Source organism: Neomonachus schauinslandi, chromosome 4 (assembly GCF_002201575.2).
Source record: "Neomonachus schauinslandi chromosome 4, ASM220157v2, whole genome shotgun sequence".
Lineage (NCBI taxonomy): Eukaryota > Metazoa > Chordata > Mammalia > Carnivora > Phocidae > Neomonachus > Neomonachus schauinslandi.
This window is the reverse complement of record NC_058406.1, coordinates 24,991,899-25,004,983: the sequence shown is the minus strand read 5'-3', so window position 1 is coordinate 25,004,983 and position 13,085 is coordinate 24,991,899. Positions and strand designations below refer to the sequence as shown.

The 13,085-nt window shown below is 43.5% G+C and overlaps 1 protein-coding gene across 1 annotated transcript in view; it reads left to right on the top strand.

Moving 5' to 3' along the window:
- CSMD2 (CUB and Sushi multiple domains 2) overlaps positions 1–13,085 on the top strand; it is a 621,951-nt gene that overhangs the window by 524,026 nt on the left and 84,840 nt on the right. Inside the window, exons 46-49 of the mRNA XM_044913827.1 lie at positions 266–379; positions 6,409–6,597; positions 9,062–9,208; positions 11,511–11,699. Of these exons, the coding sequence (XP_044769762.1) occupies positions 266–379; positions 6,409–6,597; positions 9,062–9,208; positions 11,511–11,699 (639 nt within the window). The remainder of the gene's footprint in view (positions 1–265; positions 380–6,408; positions 6,598–9,061; positions 9,209–11,510; positions 11,700–13,085) is intronic.

The window sequence follows — 13,085 nt, the reverse complement described above, 5'->3', positions numbered from 1 at the left end:
TTCTGTGATTCAAGTCAGTATGTTTTTGAGAAATAAGTCCACACAAGGCATTATAAAAAGTTCCTGGAATGTGGAGGCTCAAGGCTGAGCTGTGAGAAGCACATAGCCGTTTTCTGGGTCATTTGATTGGAGTTGACCTGATTATTTAAGTCTGAAAAGAACACAACCCATCACTGATTGACTTGCCCGGAAGTGGATTTAAGTACTAAGGGGTACCCCGTCCAGACTTCTCCAGGGAATCCCCATGTTGGTCTCTCTTTGGCAGGTGACATCGTCCGCTACAGGTGCCTCCCTGGCTTTACCTTAGTAGGGAATGAAATCCTGACCTGCAAACTTGGAACTTACCTGCAGTTTGAAGGACCACCCCCAATATGTGAAGGTAATTGCACAGAGCCGTGCCTTTATGGGTCTCAAGTTCCTCCAAAACGGAGCCTTTATCTTACTCCTCCCTATCTTCCCAGTCCCTGCCCATAAAGTAAGAGGTCATTTGGTGAATGTTTGTTTATATGAATGAATGATTGCTCTAGAGAAATTTTCTGTCCTACTCTTAGGTCTGGGCTACAAATTGCCATGGTAACCACTTGTATCTTTGTCTTCCTTTTTTCTAACTGGTATTGTCTGGAAGTGGCACACTGATCATTGAAAGGAGGAAGTTCTGGGACCTCAGGGAGAGGTGGGCTTGCACACCAACCTAGCCCTCCTGGAGTGCAGATGTGCTCAAGGTCCTGTGTGCTGAACTTCATTCCAATGTGACACCTTGACAGAAAATGAATTTGCTTCACCAAGTGATCCTTACTAAGACCAAAAACAAACTCTCCACTCAAAAAGCATCTGACCTAGGACAAGATATTTAACTGTCCCATGCCTCAATTTTCTCATCTGTAAAATAAAGATAATAATATTACTTATGCCATGGACTTATTGTGAGGAATTAAATGGATTAATAATGTAAAGCACTTTAGAACTATGCCTGGCACATAGTAACTGCCCAATGTGGGTTATTATTTTTACTAGTACTACTACTGCTTCTGCTACTAGTGCTACCAACAAATATTTAGTAGTCTATGGAGAAACAGGTCAGCTTCTCCCCCACTTCTCATAAGGTGAGAGTAGAGAATCCACAATATGGATTGTTAGTGAGAAAGAAAGAAGCCGCAGCCCTAGAATTAGCTGCCCCAATACACTAAGAAATTCATTATCTATGAGTTGAGCTGACCTCCCCACACACCAAACAACCAGCCCCCTATAAAAGTGGACTTTAGCTTTGATCCTGCTCCAGAACTTCCCTGCTTTGCTCCAGCCTTAGTTTCTCATCTCTGGCTGTTTCTGTGTCTACATGGCTCCAGCCTTCTTGGCTTTACTCCTATCCTCAGCCTCATGCTTCCGTCTAGGACTTGGTGTTGTACTTGGCTTCTCAAGATGTGACCCTTCACTGGCTTTTTTATAATAACAGCTTTATTGGGATAGAATTCATGTACCATGCAACTCATCCATTTAAATCACTTCAGTGATTTCTAGTATATTCAAAGTGTTGCAGCCATTAGACAATTTTAGAAGATTTTTGACACCTCAAAATGAAACACTTTACCCATTAGCAGTCAGCTTCCATTTCTTTCCAGCCCCTCCACCCCAACACACAGTTCTAGGCAACCACCAATCTAGTTCATGTCTCTATGAAATTGACTATTCTGGATATTTCATATAAATAGAATCCCACAAGAATTTTTTTGTATGCTCAGGAAATAAAAATAAAATCTAATATTGGTAAAGAATGGAAATAACTACCACATTCATTAAGAAAAAAATGAATACAGGTAGAATGGTTCAGATGCAAAAAGTAACAAGGAGCTAAGAAATCGGTAAAATAGGGTAGTAAATCTAAACAATACTGACCATAGTAAATTTAAAAATATACACACACAACTGGACAAATAAATGACATTGGAAGAAAGAAAAAGCAAGCTCAGGACCTTTGCTTGTTGAGGAGAAGCATAGATATTGATTAACCCTCTATGTTAGTTAAATATATAAATTAAAAATAAAGCTTAAATTTATGGATAGTTTTTTTGAAATTATGGATAGCCACAGTATGTTTAAGTTCTAAATCCATAATCAAAAATAAAGATAAAGAGAACTCAATCAACCCAATAGAAACATTGAAGGAGAAAAAAAATCATGGTAAACAGAAAACACAAAATAAGGTAGCAAATCTAAGTGCAAATATATGTGTGACCATAGTAAATATAACTGAATAAAACTGCTAATCAAAGGAAAGAGACTTTCATATTATTTAAGTAAAAAAAGTTTAATTACAGGCTTTCTATAAACTTAGACTTGAATATCTTCATCTGCCTCCCTAAAGACATAGCTAGAAAGGTATCACTCATCCCTGGTATGAAACAAAACTTTGAAAAAGTAGTAAGTACTAACCTCTAAAATCTGGTGTAGCAAAAATCCATCAAAAATATATAACAGTCATAAACTTCTATGTACCTACAATATAGGTTTGGAATATATAAAGGAAAATTGGCAGAATTTTAGGGAGAAAAGGACAAATTCATAATTACAGTTGGAGATTTCCACACACCTCTTTCAATGACACACCAAAAACAAGTAGGTACATATAATATTTGAATGATATGGTTATGTCAGTCAGTAAGTTTTTGCTGCATAAAAACCCTGCCAAAATTTAGAGGTTTTAAATGGTAACCACTTATTTCCTACAACAGATGCAGTTTAAATATAAATACCAGATAGATTGAAAGAAAAGGAAAGAAAAAGATATATCATACAAATGGCAAACATAAGAAACATAAAGAAATTTTGGATAATACTGTAAGCAAGGAGTATTACCAGAAATAGATTTTAAAATGACAAGAGTTAATTCCATTACAAAGGATATATACGTTATATGCAGATGATAAAAGAGCTTCAGAATACATGAAGGAAAAACTGACAGAACTAAATGTGAAAAAGAAAAGGCAAACTACAGAATAAAAGAAGATATTCATCATACATATATTTTCTAAAGGACTTGTATCTAGGCTATGTAAAGAACTTTAACAACTCAATAATAAGACAGTCCAATAAAAATATGGACAAAAGACTTGACTAGACATTTTACAAAATAAGATGTATGAATAGCCAATAAGTATATGAAAAGATGCTAAGACATCATTAGTCATCAGGAAAATGCAAGTTAAAACCCTAATAAAGTACTACTGCATACCCACTAGATTAGCTAAAACTTAAGACTGAAAATACCAAATGTTGACAAGAATGTGGAACAAGTGGAATTTTTATACATAGCTAGTTGGGATATAAAATTATACAGTCACTTTGGAAGACTGACTGGTAGTTTCTTTCAAAGTTAAACATACACCTGCCCTACCTCCCAGCAATTATACTCCTAGTTATTTTCTCAAGAGAAATGAAAACCCATATCCACAAAAGGACTTGTATATGAATTCCATAATAATCCCAAACTGGAACCAGCCTAAATGTTCATTAATAATAAGTACAATGAATGAATAAACAGATTGCTATGATTGCTACAGAGCAGTAAAAATAAATGAAGTGGTAATACACAAAATACCATGGATTGCCTCTTAGAAACATTACGTTTAGCAAAAGAAACTAGACACAAAAATAACATGTCTGATTCCAATTGCATGAAATCTAGTACAATCAAAACTAATCTGTTGTTATAGAAATAATATCAGTGATTTCCTGGAGCATGGGGCAGGTCATACTAATTAATTGCAGAGGCACATGAGAGAACTTTCTGGAGTGACGAAAATAATCTATATCCTGATTATGGTGGTGGTTACACAGGTATACACATTTGCTAAAACTCATTGAACTGCACACCTAAAATCTGTTCATTTATTGTACATAAATTATATCTCAAAAATTTTGAATTTTAAAAAGAAGTTAATGAGTTATAAAACAGAAAAACAGCCTTACTGATCAATAAAAAGAAGTACCTGGAACAAAGAGCTGCAAAATAATCAAACCATTAGATAAGTTAAACAAAGGGGGAAGGCAGGAATATACAAAAATAAGAAAGGGAAAGTGGGGGGCACCTGGGTGGCTCAGTCGTTAAGCATCTGCCTTCGGCTCAGGTCATGATCTCAGGGTCCTGGGATCGAGCCCCGCATCGGGCTCCCTGCTCCGCGGGAAGCCTGCTTCTCCCTCTCCCCCTCCCCCTGCTTGTGTTCCCTCTCTCGCTGTGTCTCTCTCTGTCAAATAAATAAATAAAATCTTTAAAAAAATAAAAAAAGAAAGGGAAAGTGGGATATAACCATTGAAGCAAGAGAAAATTTTAAATTATGAAACTATCTTGTACAAACCTATGCCAAAAAATTAATGATGTGAATGATTTTCTAGGAAGGTATAATATAATAAAATGGACCCCAGCGGATAGAAAGTTTATACTTTCCTAATTCTTTAAAAGAAATAGAGAATGTTATCAGAGGAAACCCCATCAAAGACATCAAGACTAGATGGTTTCATGGAAGAATACTACTAAACCTTCAAAGGTCAGATGTCTTGAGCATAATGGGAAAGAAAAACTTGTAAACACTAATGCCCAGATCTGATAAAGTTGCGCACAAAAAGGCAAGCCTGTGGACCAATCTCATTTGAGAAAGCATGCCTATTTCCCCTCAGTGGGGGAGTTTCAAGTAGAAAGGGGAGAGCTTCAAGAGCAGACCTGATACGGGCTGGAGTGTACCAGCCTAGGGGAATGTAAATATCACCACACCACACTTCAGGGACCTGTAGGTATCAGTTTAGTGAAATCAGGAGCATTTCAAAAACAAGGCTGTTTTTCTCCAAGAAGCCATTTGTTTTTCTTTCCCATTTACAAAATAAGAAGGAATTACTCTCTAGAGAAGCTAGTTAGTACCTTTCAAAGCTACTCAAAGAGGGGGTACCTGGCTGGCCAGTTGGTAGAGCATGCGACCCTTGATCTCAGGGTTGTGAGTTTGAACCCCATGTTGGGCGTAGAGATTACTTTTAAAAATAAAGTGTGTTGCAAAGCTACTCAAAGGAATCCGAGATGAGTTGTGTGAATTTGGGGCACAGCAAGCATTTTTGTCTGTTAGCCCAGACTTAGTGCTGATTAGCAAGCCCCATTTCTGTGAAGGCAGAAGGTTTGAGGGAAGCAGTGGAGATGGGTGGAGAGTGCATGGCTAAATCTCTTCCGCAGAAGAGCCACATCTCAGATTATGATCCGGGGATTAGCCCTTGTCTTAGCAGTTCCAGAAACTCTCCTTTATCAGTGTCCTAGAATCCAATACATTCAGGAAGCCTGTCTAAAGGCACGTACAGCAAAATCCCAATTTCTCCATTTGTAGTGATTGGGATACTTGCCACTACTGCCTGGGCCAGGCCTCTTTCAAGGTCCTGAAGAAGTTGATTCAGTCCTCAGAACTTTACTGTGGTGTCCTCAGCCCAAGCACATGGAGGGGGGTCATCCTGAAGTTTGTTTCACATGGGAGGTAGTGACAGGTCCCTGTACCCCCAGGAGAGAGCACCTCCCTGGTCTCCAGGATGTTCAGGGCCCCTTGGAACCAGTATCTTCTCTCACCTCCCTGGTGACAGACACAGGAAACCCAATCTAGCTCCTCCAGCAACTCCTTTTCCAAGTTCTACATTGACTGTCTTCCTTGGGGTGACATGTTTTTCTTTAGTTATCTTAATACTACTAATCAGGCCACAGCCAAGCTCTGCTAGTTCCTTCTGTTCCTGGTATAATTACCATCATTATCATTATCATCTCTACAGTTTATGAAGGCACTATGTTGCATGCTTTATATATATTATTCCCTATAATATTATAGATATTATAATGTTAATTAATATACAATGATATAATATGTTATATAATACAATAGCCTTGTAAGGCAGGTGTTATCTTTCTGCATCGGAGGTGGAGAAGCCATTGCACAGAGAGGAAATAATTTGTTCAAGACCACACAGCTCGTAAGGGACAGAGGTGGGCTATAAATCCAGGTGTGTTTGACTCAAAACTCCATGTACTTACCTCTGCCCAATACTCTCTTTGTACAAATCAGCCACGCTTAATAGAATAACTCTTGGATTTGGGGATGCCTTCTCTTGTCTGTCTGTATGTATCATCTTCAGCTACTCCAAAGCCCATATCTGAGCTAGGAAGCGATGCCAACCAACTGGCCAGGCCTGAATCCCGGCAATATAGTAACACTGACACAGAAGCTGAGGTCACCTCATGCCATGGAGCAGTGTAATGATGGGCGCTGGGGTCTTGTTTGAATGTGCTCAAATACTCGTGTTCCAGTGGTTGTCTTTTGTACCAGGGAAATGTGTTGGCCCTGATTTCATCTCCATACCATGTACCTGGTATTTCTCTTTCTTTCTCCCAAGTGCACTGCCCAACGAATGAGCTTCTGACAGATTCCACAGGTGTGATCCTGAGTCAGAGCTACCCAGGAAGCTATCCCCAGTTCCAGACCTGCTCTTGGCTGGTGAGAGTGCAGCCCAACTACAACATCTCCCTCACGGTGGAGTACTTTCTCAGTGAGAAGCAGTATGATGAGTTTGAGATCTTTGATGGTAAGTCAGTCAAACGTTGAATAGTTGCCTGCTGCAGATGGCACAGATTTGCTTCAAAACTCTAAGGATTCGTGCTATTACTTCCCCCATTAGAGCTTCCCAGAGGCTCCATGCAACATCTTTCTCTACCACAGAAACCCCAATACCATGGGAGCTGGTGAATTGTGTGGCCCACGGGGCAGGGATGCTTGTGTTCCCGCCTAGTCCTGCTACAGAACCCTTTCTTATTCCAGCGCCCACTCAAAGCTGGCACCTTGAATGTCACCCAATAAATGGATCATGCAGTATTCCCACATGAAGAGTATGCCACCTCTGAAACTCAAAGGGGTCTACCAAACATTGTGTTTCTTTCCTTGTAGTAGAAGGGAAAAGGCACACTAACTTCCTCTTTAATTTGGAGAGAATGTTTCAGCATGTCCTCAAGTCACTGGGGAAATTTCACCTGCCTCTTTGTAGGACTTAATTTTACCCTCTGGAGCCATGTGTCTTACAAAAGCTTCTACACTAATTGTCCCTTCTGGCTCTTCAGAGGCAATTAATACGATGTCCTCATAGAGAGAACCAATATGCTATATTCTGCAGGATGTCCAGATGGTCCACATCTTTTCATGACTATATTCTGACAGTGAGCAGGAGAATTAACATAGCTCTGGGACAAGACTGTGAATGTATACTGTTGTCTATCTCACGTGAATGCAAATTGCTTATGATCCTCCTTTCTGGTGGGTCTGGAAAGAGTGCATTGCTAGATCAATAACTGCATTTCATGCAACCAAGGCTGTTAATCTGCTCTAATGAAGATACTACATCTGGCATAGCTACTGCAATCAAGGGCTACCACTTGGTTAAGTCAGTACCGTGAGATGGACCTGGGCCAGGACTCCATTCATTGCCAGCTCCAACCCTCAGACACCTCTATTCTAACAGAGGGGCCATGATAGCGCTTTGGGTACCCAGGTATCAGCATCGATTCACACTATGTATCCAAAATCTTTGGAATACCTGGACATTCCCTTTTCTCCACTATTCAGTTGCCTGAGGAAATAGCAGTAGGTTTTTTGGGCAGGGACTGGGAGAATCACTACTATATACAATTGATGTCATTTTGTTGGGTCCTTTTTCATGGGGACCCAGTCTCTCCTTCAGCCAAAGTGTTCTGGAATAAGATGGAACCTGGCTCAAGTCTCCAAACTGGGTGAGGGGTTGCAACTTTCCATTGGGGTCAGCTTTCCTCACTGTTTTGACTATATGTTCATGATTTTTTTCATATATTCATATATTGAGGGGCTTCCCATCTATCTTGCCCTTAGGAATATCACGTTCTGTGAGACATTGCCATAGATCCTACAGGTTAGGCCCTCCCAGCTACCATTCCAACCTTGCTGCCCATGTTAGTAATTATGCGTCTCACTTCTGATTGTTAAGTGCCTCCACCTGGCCCCTGTATTCCAGAATCTTCTCATCCCCATCAACACTAGGAAGCCCAGTTCTCTGAGAGTATCTCCTTCCATCAGTTTAGGCTTCAGAGGACAGCTGTTACTCAGGTTGTCAATGATGCTGGTGCTCACCCCCTCCACCAGTGTGTTCCTTGTTGCTTTAGGAAATGGAGTGTCCCCCAGGTCCTCCTGAGGGACATGGTCAGCTAGTGGGTGTCCTGGTCTGATGTGGTAGACCTATTCTGGCATGCCACTTCTCTGAGCCTTTTGACCCCTTCCTTCATAGTTTGTCACAGCAGTTCTGATGGTTCTATTTTGTTTAATGTGGTCCATTAACTTTGCCAAGTTTCCACAAGCTGTCTCAGCAGATATCAGAACCATCACTCAGGGCTATTTCCAAGGTAATAATTCCTGTTATGGATTATCGAGCTTTATACTCTGCCTCCCTTGAACCAGCCACCTTAGGATGCACTCCCAGCCACTAAAGGTAGGAAAAAAGAAGAGGAAGGGCTTGCTGGAAGAACCTTGGAGAGGAATATTGAGGAACTGTGTTATGTATGACATTGAGATATGATGTTTGACTATAGTTTTATTGCTATATATTCATTCAGTACATAGTTTTTCTATATGACAAGCACTGAGCTATTTTTAGTATGCATGTGAGAAGTAGGTGGCAAGGTAGAAGTTCCCAGTTTGCAAACCAGCTCTCTCATTAACCAGCTGTTTGGCCTTGGCAAGTCCCAAGATGGCAAATAGATTTCATCTCGCCTGCCAACTCTTGTAGGTTGGCAGTGACATCTGGGAGCATTGCTTTAGGGCTCCGGAGGAAAGAGCACCCAGCGCAGTGCCTAGAGATGCAGAGAAAGGACAGAATTACAGACCATTGCACTGACCCTGACCATCTCAGCTGAATGTCATCTCTTGAGGAGGAGAAGTGGGAGGTGGTTACATTTGAGGTGTTAAACCAAGGAACCTGATCTCTTGCAGCTGTGCTAGTCTGTAACCCTGTGTCCTGTACTCTTGCCCAGGTCCCTCCGGACAGAGTCCTCTGCTGAAAGCCCTCAGTGGGAATTACTCAGCCCCCCTGATTGTCACCAGCTCGAGCAACTCTGTGTACCTGCGCTGGTCGTCTGACCATGCCTACAACCGGAAGGGCTTTAAGATTCGGTATTCAGGTGAGTAAAACATAAGGACACATGAGAAGGGCCACAGCCCCTGAGCCCCTGAATTTGCTTACCCCAAACACCCAAGTAAGCCATGGGCCATATCCCCATCGGTGGCGGAGACCCTCCACGAGGACTGGCAGCCTCTCTCCTCTGAACCTCTCTCACTACAGAAGCACGAGTGTCCCTGACGGTCTCTACCTACCCCCTTCTGCTCCTTTCCCCACTTTAAGCTCTTCCCTGTCCTCTGCTCCTACTGCCAGCCTATCGTGTCTTTTGGATAAGTTTATTATATATCATCTGATAATGCCTCTAAGGTGATCCCATCCCCAGCACTGTTGAAATGTTAATACAAGTTCCTTAAACCTGAGGAGCCCTAAGACGTGGGTCTCCAGGTGGGAAGTGTTGGACAGTCAGCAAAGGATGGCCTATATTTTAAGTCCAGGGGCCTCTCTATTGCTCTGCCCACCATAACTCCCGGGCAGAGGCAGACCCAGGGCCACGCCAGGCAGGCGGCTGACCAGGGCCGCAGTCTACAAGGAACACGGAGAGATGCCTGGAAATGTAAGGAGATGGGAAAAAATGGCATTTATCTGAACTCCCATCGTGGGGATAACTGTCTGTGGTTGGAAAGAAAACTTGATAAGCAGCCTGGTGCCCATTTTGAAGGGGAGTAGGTCCGCAAACCGGCTGGGCTCTGCAAGCATGGAGGCAGAGAGGAATTACTGAAGACCGCGAGGAGTTCTGGGAGATGAGGTTGAGGGGCGCCTGGAAAGAAGACCTTTACTATCTCAAAGTCCATGTTCTCTGCAAACTGAACCCGAAATCCCTTTCCCCCATGCACACGAGGGGAAGGGTGGCTTCACGACCCCCAGGGGCAGTGATCAGCTCTGTCACAAACTAGCCGAATGATTATTAGACAAGTGACTCACCCTCTCCAGGCTTCAGTGTCCTTGGGATGAAAGAGAAACCTTACAGCAGCTGTCGGGGAGGTTCCGGCAGCTTCTAGGGGGTTCCCGGCAGCTGCTGTCATGGGGGCAATACAACAGTGTGATGGTCGCTACACTAGGAACTAAAAACCACCAGGGGTAATGAGTCAGTCATAACTGGAATACCTATTCACAGAAAGTTGATTCATTACATGGTGAAACCATTAGAACTTAATGAAAATATAGTAGACCTGTGTACTTTGCCCACGCACAGGATATTTTATAACTGAGAGTCTTGTTCTGACTGAGGTAAACTCAGAGGTAGATCGATGCAGGGGGCAAAGCAGGAGCCAGGAAACACATCTGGCATGGAAGGGAGGTCTTTAAAACACCATTCACCAGCAGAGGGATGTGATCGCCCAATAGGAGGCCAAAGGACCTCACCTTGGGGTCTTCATCCTCCCCTGTCACATGCCTGCCTGGCAGACCGAGCCGGGGATTCTTTGAGCGAACAGAAGTACATGTTCAGAGTGTTCCTCCAGTCACCCCCATTCCCGGCCTCACAGAGCATCCCCTGGGGATCCCTGGCAGGAGTCTTTTAGGGTCAGCCCCCTGAGGCTGAGATTTTTGCCTGTGTTCTTCGCTGTGGTATTCCCGGCATTTAGAACACCTCCTGGCACATAATAGACCTTCCATGTCTATTTGTCGAATAAACGAATGAAATCAGTTGAAGCCATACACCGAGGGGGAAATAGGAGTGTGGATGTGTGTCCTGGATTGCTATGCTCCCTCTCCCCCAACCCCCTACAACAGAAAGGAGAAGGGCCATTTATTGAGCACCAGGTGTCCTGCACGAGGCTGGGGGGCTTTACAAACACAATCCCATTTAAATTGTCCAAAAACCTTTGAGGTGGGTGTTTCCAATCCCAATACACAGGGGAGGAAAGGGGACCTCAAAGAACTTCAGGGATGTGTCCCACGTCACAGACATGGAAAGGTCAGATCCAGGACCCCAGAGTCCACACCCCTGCAGTCACACTCTTGTGGAGCCAGCCATCCCCCGCCCCCCCTGCCCCCCGGCGGGGTCTAGTCCCTGCGCCTCTTTGGGAGCTGACAGGTCTCAAGAGCCTGAGCGCAGGGGCTCAAGCCGCACTGCGTCCGGGCCACAAAGGGGATCCTGTGCTTCATGGCTTTTTCTCTTCTTTCTTTGGCTTTTACTACACTGATCGGCCGTTTTTCAGTATCAACCACTCAGACCTCCCTAAATAGCGGTGGACCCGGCATTGGCAGAGACAAGGCAATGGGGTGGGGGGGAGGGGGGCATGCAGGAAATCGCACATCCTCCTGCTTGCATGTGGTCCCTTGAACCTCATCTTGTCGTCCAGCTCCCTACTGCAGCCTGCCCAGGGCTCCACTCCATGGCTTCCTTCTGGGCCAGCCCAGCACCCAGCCCGGAGGCTCCGTCCACTTCGGCTGCAACGCTGGCTACCGCTTGGTGGGACACAGCATGGCCATTTGTACCCGGCACCCCCAGGGCTACTACCTGTGGAGCGAGGCCATTCCTCTCTGTCAAGGTGAGGAGCACTTGGAAAGGGGGTGACAGGTGGCTCGGATCCTCCTCACCTCTTGGGTTCGTCCCAGGACTGATCACTTCCAAATGTGGGTGTCCTCATTGATAATTAATTCATTCTTTCAGCAAACATGTATTGAGGATCCATAATATCTCGAGCCCTGGGGATATACATATGCATAAAACAGTCTCAATGTTTTCAGAGCAAGGAGGGAGGTGGATATGTAGCCACATAAATGCAAAATGGCAGAGGAAGGGAGTGCTGTATCAGGAGTACAGTGTTGTGGGAGCCCAGGGGTAAGATGGGACCTCCTCCCAGACAGCTAGGGAGGGCTCCCCTCTTCTGGGCTCGGGCTCATAGAGCAAGTGGGGTTTGGGGCCAGGCATTGGCAAAGAAAACATTCTAGGCAACAGCAAGAGCATTTGCAGAACCACGGACTGGAGAGAGATCACAAGATATGCAGAGCAGCTTGGGCTGGCGGAAGCCCTAGGTCAGAGGAGGCGAGGGGCAGAGGGCACCAGGAAGCAACAGAGGCTCACCATACTCATTGCCCGCAATCAAAGCCCGTGATCTCTACCAGGTGTTTGCATGCATTGCCTTTCATAATTGATGGGATTTGTTTTCCCTTAAAGTAACATAATTCAGACTAGAGATCTGAGGGGAAAAAAAACTATAGATGATGCAAAGGGTTGCTGGAGGGGTGGTGGGTGGGGCGGGAGAGGGGGGTGGGTTAAATGGTTGATGGGGATTAAGGAGGGCAGATGTGATGAGCACAGGGTGTTGCATGTCAGTGATGAATCAGTACATCCTACACCTGAAACTAATATTACACTGTATGTTAACCAACTGGAATTTAAATAAAAACTTGGCAGAAGAAAAATGACCTATAATCCCATCAACTGAGATCACTGGGTAACATTTCAACACATTTCCTTTGATCTTTTATATATTGTTTACAAAAATGGCATCCTCGGTGTACAAAGCTCTTAATATTTTCTTAACATCTGTCACATAATTAAATACACTTCCTCATCACTATTTTCAGTAGTTGCATACCATTATGGAAAAACTGTCACGTACTTAAGTATCGTCCTATTGTTGGTCATTTGAATTTCTCTATTTTTTGCTACTGTAAACAGTGCTGCTATTAAAATCCTTATAATTCCATCATTATGAACATCCACATTTATTTCTTAAAATAAATTCCCAGAAATGAGATTGTTGAACCATAACCTATGCAAAGTCTACAGCTCTTGACACTCACTGCCCTCCAGGACATTTGTCTTCACTTAACTTCCACCAGCATGTGAAAGTCATCTTTTCTCCCACATTCACAACATTGTGTACTGCATTAAAAAAAAGAAAAGGAAAACTTTGCTGATGATACAG